General features: G+C 45.2%; 1 protein-coding gene across 1 annotated transcript in view; it reads left to right on the forward strand.

Annotated features, from left to right (window-relative positions):
* Window positions 1-10463, forward strand: part of LOC106812446 (glycerophosphodiester phosphodiesterase 1-like) — a gene marked incomplete in the record, with an annotated part of 25292 nt that overhangs the window by 3286 nt on the left and 11543 nt on the right. Inside the window, 2 exon segments of the mRNA XM_014816331.1 lie at window positions 2139-2311; window positions 3223-3328. Of these exon segments, the coding sequence (XP_014671817.1) occupies window positions 2139-2311; window positions 3223-3328 (279 nt within the window).

Consider the following 10463-nt stretch of genomic DNA (forward strand, 5'->3'; position numbering starts at 1 on the left):
TCCCCCACCCTCCCCCTACCACCACCACTACGCTCGCGTTCGACGCACATCCATGATAACGTTAACACGTTCAACGCTGCCGGTGTTAACAATGCACCTACCGCCCTGCGCTGGGATTTTCATGTTTTTACCGTGTATTCACTTATTGATTTACCACATTTCCTTTGCAGGAAAGCTAACCAAACTGACACATTTACTCTGCATGAGTGTTATCTCACCTTTACACGTTCAAATAGTATGGAAATCGTTCCCCTTCATAATAATATATTGATATGAAAACGGGACAAAAACGGATATTTTGTGCATTTTCGTCTCAAATGCCAATGCACCGCTGCATTTTCGCGAGTTTGTTATGATATCATTCAACAGTATACTATTTTTTTCCGGTAAGAAATGTGACAACGTTTACACATGTGTGGGGTATGAACCTTGTTTTGTCTTTCCACATGCAAAAATACTTCGAAATTTTACATACTACACAGTTATTATATTATATCTCGTTATGAAAACGATAAACAAACTTTGTTGAACGGACTTTAGCCCTGAATTTACCTTGAGTCTCAAAACTCATAGTTTCACATTCGAATCAACGGTAAAGCATTGTATTCTTTAGTTCATGTAAGACTGGGGTAATGTAGGCTGTCCCTGTTTAATTTCTAGCTGTTGGAAATCAAAGTAACAAAAACCAACAATCTATCCACGAGCTGACGCTGGGATGCGTTTTGATTGTTCCCACGAGCTGACTCGTGGATCCGCAGCGAACGTGTTAATATAGCCAAGTCATTAAAGTTACACAGCTATATCTTTATTACTGTACTACTACTACCGGTGTAGCAAAGCCTATCAACACGGTGGCGGGAGGGCGCACTTGATTTGGTTGCCAGTGAGTTTATCAGAAGAATACCCGGCTACAGTACACGTCAGTTGAGTGCTGTCGCTCTGCGGCACTTGTTATTTTTAGTATACATGTGTCACAGCCACAGGTTCACAACCTCCCAATTTTGCGCAATCCCTAGTTATATATGATATAATATATATATCAGGGCGCAAAGTTAGCACAAGCCCACCAGCATGTGCCGGCAAATTATTTGGAGGGCCAGTAGCATTGGCGAAACAACGGCCCTCCGAACCGGTGGCGGTGGTTTCAGCCGCGTTAGCGAGTACCTACATTTTTATTTATACTGCAAGTAGCCTACATTACTGTTTTACCTGAATGATATCACGCCATAATTTATCAACATTAGTACACCATTTTTCGGACAAGCAAGTGTCAGTGACAGTCTTATCTTTATTTTTGGGGTAAAAAATTGTGAGGGCTGGTAAAGTTCTGCTGTTACCAGCCCTCTGGGCTAGTGCAAAAAATCTGAATTACATGCCCTGTTTATCTATAATATCAAGAGCATATAAAGAAGGAGAGCGTACAACGGTAAAATGCTGAAACCATGTTGCAGTATTAGTCGAATTAATAAACTTTCCCCGTGTTATTTTGACAATTCTTTGCAGTATTATTGATCAGCTGTCCTACCTTGTTCATATAAAACAAACCGCATGTCCCTACGATGCCCCTACGCTGAGATAATGAGCGGTGGAAATCTGGTATTGATTTGATGTGCGGGAGCACGATGTGTATCAGCACACCGACGGCAGACACCTAGCTCTTACCCTCTCGCTCTACTCTCGCTCAACGTCAATTGTGACATCAAGTGTTGTAGAGAAATATTTGAGCTGTTTACTTAGAAATTATATAAACATTAAAACTTTGGTAGTGAATACAGTAGCTTTATTTGCTGTTATTTTTTACTGTAGTGGCCCAGTTGCTTGTGTACACTTCACATCTCAGTGTAAATTCAGGGAAGCACCCTTATGTACACATTTGCAGGTTCATTATGTGACAGATGCCAATTTAATGTGCGCACACGCGTTCGTGTGTGTGTGTCTATGTGCACGTATAGTAGCGTATTTATAGAATTATCCTCATGGTACAATAAGAAAATAGTCATACCTTTATTAGATGGATTATTTTAGTTAGTGTTACTATTACTAGGACAAACAGTAACAGAATGAGTATTCCGAGAGAGCCAGCTACCTTGTGCAGGAGGTGGCAGTCCCTGGTTATATGGTAATAATTATCTATCTAGGCTAAGAAGAATGGTGCAGACGCCATCGAATTCGACCTGTCGTTCTCTAAAGATGACGTTCCCATTGTTATCCACGATGACACGGTGGATAGGACGACAGATGGGACTGGCAACATATCAGATCTGTCTCTTGCTGAACTTCGCAGACTGAATGCTGCAGCCAAGTTTAAACAGTAAGCGATTGTACACATGATTACTTGTGTTGGTCCATGACTAGTCTTGAACCAGACATAAAATTGTCACTGCCAATTCCTCTCAGATATTATGCTATACTGACATTGCTCACTTGTTTTAATTATCAGCAAGTAGCAGCTGGTAAAACAATGCAATGCTAATTTTATCATATGAGATATTTTTACATCTATCTGTCTCTAATGCTGTCGTCAGTGTAAATTGTTCATGTCGTGAAATCATCATGTTTTGGTATAATGCCTTTCTCATATTCTTTCTCCTCCTCATCCCCTTCTTGTTCTTTTTCTTCGTTTTCTTATTCTTCTTCATCTTGTTCTTTCTCTTCTTTCCTGCCGTCTTCTGCTTCTTCTCTTTCTTCTGTATCTTCTTTCATAATCTCCTACGTCGCTGTAGTATTCTGCTATCACACAATGATTGCTCTAATTGTTATGTTCAAACAGTTGCATTGTGGGAAGGTTCTCTTGGAATAAATGGCTGACCAGCGAGGTTAACAAACATAATCTGTCGTGTACATTATTGGCCTAAGTGGTTAAATCCATAATCATCAGCAGTTATTACAGTCGCTTTCCTCCTCTTCCTAAGGTTACACTTTCTCTCTTAACTGTTCTAGTTGTTCTAATAGTTCTAACTGTTTTAGTTGTTCTAGTTGTTCTAGCTGTTCTAGTTGTTCTAGTTGATTCTTCTTTCACCTATTGTAATCGTATTTCAAGATATCGAAGGTATTCCCTTCTTTCCCTTTTCTTGCATCTATTTAAATTATTGCAAAGAGATGTCAAACTATCAGGAGTGTATGAATAGAATACTTTATTAATGTACTGAAAGTATGCTAAGACAGCAAATAATGAAAATGAAAATGACGAATGCCCATGATAGTGTTTTCCATTTATTTCAGAGCTGTCTTTCCTCATGAAACCATCCCTACTCTAGATGAAGCTCTTCAAGAATGCCTGCATCTGGGACTGAAAATGTTCATTGATGTTAAGGAGTATGACTCGCGCGTAAGTGTCGTATTTCATATATGCTACGTAATTCCCCCATTCATTTTAAGAAGTCTGATCGTCCTCTTTTAGGTCGTAGTAGGTGCATTTCAGGGTTATAAATAAACTTTTTCCCATTCATGTACTTCCGGCCAGAGAAAAAAGCAGACAACAAAATTACTCACTCAGACAGAAACTTGAGGAAAGCATGGCTGTTCCACTCCCCTATCCCAACAGTACTGTCCTAGTGCAGCTGTCCATAAGGAAGCTGGTAAGGCTTCCTAGCCTTTCTTTTTCCTGATTCGTTCCTTCTGAATAAAGTACATCATGCCTAACCCAAATTACACGTCTCAACACTTAAAAACAACTGAACTACTGGCCATCGTTTTTAACAGAAATTGTCTGTAACGTTGGTGTTTTTACTTTGGTTCATTGGGAATTTCTTGGCAGTAAGTATTTGCTGTCAATATTGAGAGCAGGCAGAAAACTGACCGTTATAGGCAGCAAAAATGCGGCTTGCTGCCCCTCTAATTGGGCACCCTGCATTTACATATTGCTTTAAAAACGTCGGTTTAATAACTTGACCAGTGTGGTTTTGAGGTTTGTGTTTACACGCTGCTTTGTGAAACACGGGTTCTACGAGGGTTGCATCTACACAGTGGAATTTTAATTATTTAGGCTCAGTTTGCTGCCAGTTTCGTTTTTGCCATATTGGCCACCTTCAGGAAACATTTCTTTTCTGTAAAACCCACCCTTGCAACTACGAAGCAAGAAATTAGAAATGGAATAGCTAAAAAACGTGTTTTGCCCCTGCTCCAATTCGTGGTAGCAAAAAAAAAACGGTTTCAAAACACAGGTTTTTGCAGCATGTAAATGCCGTGTTTTTCTCTCGTTTTGAGCTGGCCAATGTGGCTGTACAGAGAATTGTATGAAAATCAGCATGAAGTTATCTGTACAGGAACATTGTGTAATAATGTTGGCTTGAACTGCACTACATTGGGTGCGTGAATCAGTTAGTTTTTTAATCAATTCTAAATGCATTCGGTGGTTATTTTACACGCAGTTTGGGTTGTAAGAACAACTAGCTCTAGTACTATAGCCCGCGTTTATTAACTGCCGCAGGGCTATAGAACATTGTCAGCTCGATTTCGCTACTGCAACCTGTCACCACCTGTCCCCACGAAAAATTGATCGCAAAACGCAAAATGATCGGGCTTTTTAACACTTATTTATCTACATGGACATCTCACCTATCTTTTTGAACACTTTCCACAACAGCTATGATGCAGTTACATTTCGGGTGACGTCACGCATGCACACACAGCATTTCAAACGGAATTTGGAAGTAGTGCTGGCACTTTTAGGAATAAATGGATAAATACATGGTGTAACGTTGTGGGAAGTGTTCAAAAAGATAGGTGAGATGTCCATGTAGATAAATAAGTGTTAAAAAGCCCGATCATTTTGCGTTTTGCGATCAATTTTTCGTGGGGACAGGTGGTGACAGGTTGCAGTAGCGAAATCGAGCTGACAATGTTCTATAGCCCTGCGGCAGTTAATGAACGCGGGCTATAGTACTAGAGCTAAAGAACAACAAGTTATGTACTGGAAGGGTGATGAAGGTCTGTAAAGGAAAACAACGAAAATATCAAGTACATGAGCTAGCCTATAGAAATGTGAAAATAATAGCACCCACCTAGAGGATCTTGTTGTTATTTGTTAACACTTCTAGTTATATATTACTTCTAGTGTTGTGTTGATATCTGCATGGCAGCGATCCTGTGTGTGCGTGCGTGCGTGCGTGCGTGTGTGTACGTGTGCGTATGCGTGCCTGGGTTCGTGCATGCGTGCGTACGTGCGTGAGTGTGTATGTTGTGCGTATGCGTGTCTGGTTTCGTGCGTGCGTGTGTGTACGTGTGTGTGTGCGTGCGTGCGTGCGTGCGTGTGCGTAACCAGTGATTGTTAGCGTTATAAGCCACGACACAAAAGTAGGTGACAAAGCCAGTTGAAGTGAACTTTGATGTATAGTCAAATAGTAGCCGGAGAGCTAGTTTATAAAATAAAAATAAAAATTGTAGGATTCCGAAAATATTGTGAGAGGAAGATGTGCACGCTGAAGTAGCCAGTGAAAAGCTATTTGCGCACGCAGCAGTGTGTTAACTTTATTGGCCAATAGATGGCGACACTGACTGAAAATCACCGTGATGCTAAACCTTGCGTGACATTTCGTGACTTGGTTAAGTGTTATCTTTATACGCCGTTGTGTTTGTAGTGTTATTAGCGTGTTTACCGAATTTGCTTTACACATCTCTCATGTGGGCGTAGTTGCACAAGCCCACAAGCAGCTATAATTGCTGTTTTGCTCCGGCGAAAGCTCACCTGGAAATGTTTAAGCGAGGAACAATATTTGAAAACTATTTCCCTAAACTAATAATAAACATAAACAAACATGAAAAAATACTGAAAATAAACTCAATTATAGTTATGCGCTGGGGCATAGTGAGCAAGAGTAGGAGAGTGAGCGTGTGAGGAGAGATCAAGAGAGAGAAAGGAAAGAGAGAGAGGGAGAGAGAGAAAGGAAAGAGAGAGAGAGGAAATGTGGGGTGAGGAAGGGTATGAAACGAAAGGATAGGAAAGTAAGGGAAAAGTAAAGAAACGATGCGAGGGGAGGGAGGGGAGAAGAGATGAAATGCGAAAGGAAAGGGGGTGGGAGAATAAGAGAGAGGACGAGAGAGATGGAAATGATAGCAAGAGAGTAAGAGAGGAGAGATAGACAAATAGAGAGAGAGAGAGAGAGAGAGAGAGAGAGAGAGAGAGAGAGAGAGAGAGAGAGAGAGAGACAGAAAAACCCAGAGAGGTGTAGATGAGAAGAAATGATAGCAAGAGAGTAAGAGAGGAGAGATAGAGAAATAGAGAGAGAGAGAGAGAGAGAGAGAGAGAGAGAGAGAGAGAGAGAGAGAGAGAGGCAGAGACAGAAAAACCCAGAGAGGTGTAGATGAGACCACAGACTGGCATCATGCGAGAGTGTTCACTAGTCAATTTGCGTCGTGCTTGCAGCAGCAGAACCAGCAACAGCAGCAGCAATAGCACCAGCAATAGCAGTAGCAACAGTAGCAGCAATAGTAACAGCAGCAGCGGTAGCAGTAGCAACAGGAGCAGTAGCAGCATCAGTAGTAGCAATAATATCAGCAGCAGTAGTAGTAACAGCAGCAGCAGTAGCTGCAGCAGCAACAGCAGCAGCAGCAGCAGTAGCGGCAGCAGCAGCAGTAGTAGTAATATCAGCAGCGGCGGCAACAGCAGCAGCAGCAGTAGCAGCAGCGACAACATCAGCAGCAGCAGCAGCAGCAGCAGCACCAGTAGTAGCAGCAGTAGCGTGGTATACGGTGATTTATGTGCGGGCGCGATGTTGTTTACGCTAGCGGGAGCCACCGCGCGCCATCGTCCCCAGGCCGGGCACCGGGCCTATTTACATTCCAGCGCGCGATTTTTCCACCGCTCATAATTGCTCGCTTTATTCGTGCTCGTCTAATTGTTGACGCATTCGCCATCAAATACGGCGCGATGTTTTTTAAACACCGTACAGCGCTCTGGCCCACTTTGCCCTTCCTCCACGACTACTGCGTGTCTGCAGTCCCGCCCGTGACGCATGACGACCCCGTGTGTGGTGAACTGTCATTCGGCAGTATTTCTCTGGCGAGTTCCGTCTTTCTCTTCTTTCGACTCTATCATATATATATTATATATATATATATATATATATATATATATATTTGCGTGCTTGGGTTAGAGTACGTGATTAAATAACAGAGACGCACAATGAAAGAGCCATGTAGCGGAGACGTGTAGCAGAGCCAGGTAGCGGAGCCATGTAGCGGAGCCGTGTAGTGGAGATTTGTAGCGAAACCATGTAGCAGAGATGTGTAGCAGAGCCGTATAGCAGAGATGTGTAGCGGAGCCATGTAGCGGAGATGTGTAGCAGAGCCATGTAGCGGAGATGTGTAGTGGAGCCGTATAGCAGAGATGTGTAGTGGAGCCATGTAGCGGAGATGTTTAGCGGAGCCATGTAGCGGAGATGTGTAGCAAAGCCATGTAGCGGAGATGTGTAGCAAAGCCATGTAGCGGAGATGTGTAGAGAAGCCGGGATGGGTTGTGGCTTCATTGCCACGTCAAGTCTCGAAGCAATCCACTAGCGAGGAGCTCGTGCGAATTAGCACCGACACCTGCTTGTTTTCATTGTCGTCGGCGCTTGTTGTGTTTGGCTGATTGCGTTAGGTGCCCGACAGGCCGGCAGCCGTGGGAATGCACGGCGTGTTAGCGCCTATTTTCAGAAAAAACCTGGCGGCCGCAAACGAGCTTTAACTTCTTCCCCTACGACGACGGTGGCGACCTCGTGTGGCCACACGTGCAGCCTCCTGTTGCTTCCCCCCCCCACACACACAATGACATCGTGTTGTCAAGCGTGCTGCCTCTTGCTGCATTCTCCATCCACCCGTGACGCCCGTGGCAACATCGTATGGCTACGAGCACAGCATTTTGTTGTATCCACATTTTGTGGATAGCCTCTTGTTGCTTCCCCCCTCCACAGACGATGACGGTGATGATGCCGTGTGGCTACACGCGCGGCGTCTTGTCTCGTGTGGCTCGCTATCGGTGTACTCGGCGATGCACTATACAAACACGCTGGCGGCACACGCAGTGCTAACACATTGACATTTACATTGTGAAGATACTCTCTACTGAAGCCCTTCTTAGGTCACGTGGAGCTGTCACTCATTGCTGCCACTCTGTGAAGCCCTATAGTGTTGACGTCGACGTCGTGGTCATGCTAAAACTCGAGACCCGCTAACGTGGATTTGCATGAGAATTTTTGAGCGATGAAGGTCTATAAAGAGAGTTGGTAGCTCGTCGTCAGCGATGGCCACATAGCTTCTTATGCACAATTTTCGGTTCACTGTAATGATAAAACAGTGAGATTCGGTAAAACATTGTGAAATATTGTGAGGCACAGTGAGACATATTAAGACGCACTGCGGCATAGAAATGTGCAGTGAGAAATAGTAAGACACAGTCAGACGAAGTGAGCGATAGTAAAACCTAGTGAGATGCAGTGAGACATAATAAGGCGTAGTGAGACATAATATGAAGGAGTAAGACATAGTGAGACGTGGTAAGAGATAATGAGACACTGTGAGACAAAATAAGACGTAATGAGACACTGTGAGACATAATGAGACACCGTGAGACACAATGAGGTGTAGTGAGACAACGTAGGACACAGTAGGCCGTAGTGAGATGCAGTGAGACATAGTAAGACGCACTGAGACATGGTAAAACATAATAAGAGGTGTAAATACACGCAGTGAGACGTGGTGAGGCAAGACACAATGAGACATCATAAGACTTAGGGAGACATAATGAGACGCAGCGAGATGCGTTAGCACAAAATGAGACGTATTGAAACGTGGTGAGACGTGGTGGGACGTAGTGGCACTACACTACTGTTTACCGTTACGATATAGACAGCCGATGAGAGGGTGGGTGGTGTCCAGTCCGTGCTGACTGCCTGCACGCTGCCCATAGCAAAACTACTCGGCGTTAATTGTCTGCACGGAATATCTCTCTGTGCATTGCATGTAATCCCTACAATGCTCTTCACCAATTGAGCAGGCCTCAAAGCAACGCGCAGACTGGCGCTGGTCGGCTTCCCGGCTGTGCATGACCGCTGTTTCGCGCGCGCAGTGCCAGTCTATTCCATTGTCTTATTGGAATGCTAGTTGGGTGAGGAGAGAGGCTGCCTGCGCGCGGGGGAAGGTCAAGAAGATGGCTCTAGCGGGCCTAACAAGATGACTGCGATAACCATCAGTGTAATGGGCCTGTGCCACTTAGTAGTCCCCTATTGTGATGCGAAATTAAAATGGTCTCGTCCCTGAAGGTTGTGCTCCACATGAATAAAGTGGAGTCAGACTTGCTGAATGCGAGACGCACTTCAGAAACCCGTGCACTGTGCGGCGAGTGTGTTTGCGTATAGCAAGCAGCAACGGGACGTGTGACCTCCCGCTGCGGCCACGACGTGGGATATGCGCTTACTGTAAAGCGATAGAAACGTTGTCATAGAAAAAATGGTAGACCTGTCAATTTCGTTCCCTGATTTGCCATTCTCTTCTCGCCCTCTTCTCATTTCCCACCTTTGCTCTCTCGGATTCTCTCTTCCAATCTCTGTCTGTCCCTCACTCCTCATCTCTCGCTCTCTCTCTCTCTCTCTCTCTCTCTTTCTTTCTTTGTCTCTCTCTCTCTCTCTCTCTCTCTCTCTCTCTTCGATCTCCCCCTCTCTATTCCTTCTATCTCTCTCGCTATCCCTCTCTCCCTCGTTCGCTCTCTGTCCTCTTGCCGCCCCTGTTAAACATTTTCCTCCACGGCACACCTGCTTCATTCCCAAGCTTACTTACACTTGCACGGCCACAAACCCCGCAACCAGACCCCGTCCCATTCCTCCTCTACTATTGGCATTTATCATTTGTCCAATTTGCTTACGGAATATTATGCCAAAGGAAGGGGGCGGAAATGGGAGATGCCGAGCGGTGGATTGTGTATGGTGGTTGAGGAGTAGGGGCGTGGAGCATTGGATCAAGTGTGGCGGAGCAGAGTGTGGGTGGGGAGGGCATGGGCGAAGCCATTGTCAGTGTGGGGAGGGCATGGGCGAAGCCATTGTCAGTGTGGGGAGGGCATGGGCGAAGCCATTGTTAGTGTGCGGAGGGCATGGGCGAAGCCATTGTTAGTGTGGGGAGGGCATGGGTGAAGCCATTGTTAGTGTGGGGAGGGCATGGGCGAAGCCATTGTTAGTGTGGGGAGGGCATGGGTGAAGCCATTGTTAGTGTGGGGAGGGCATGGGCAAAGCCATTGTTAGTGTGTGGAGGGCATGTGCGAAGCCATTGTTAGTGTGCGGAGGGCATGGGCGAAGCCATTGTCAGTGTGGGGAGGGCATGTGCGAAGCCATTGTTAGTGTGCGGAGGGCATGGGCGAAGCCATTGTCAGTGTGGGGAGGGCATGTGCGAAGCCATTGTTAGTGTGCGGAGGGCATGGGCGAAGCCATTGTCAGTGTGGGGAGGGCATGTGCGAAGCCATTGTTAGTGTGCGGAGGGCATGGGCGAAGCCATTG

The sequence above is a fragment of the Priapulus caudatus genome, unplaced genomic scaffold, assembly GCF_000485595.1.
Source record: "Priapulus caudatus unplaced genomic scaffold, Priapulus_caudatus-5.0.1 Scaffold649, whole genome shotgun sequence".
Lineage (NCBI taxonomy): Eukaryota > Metazoa > Priapulida > Priapulimorpha > Priapulimorphida > Priapulidae > Priapulus > Priapulus caudatus.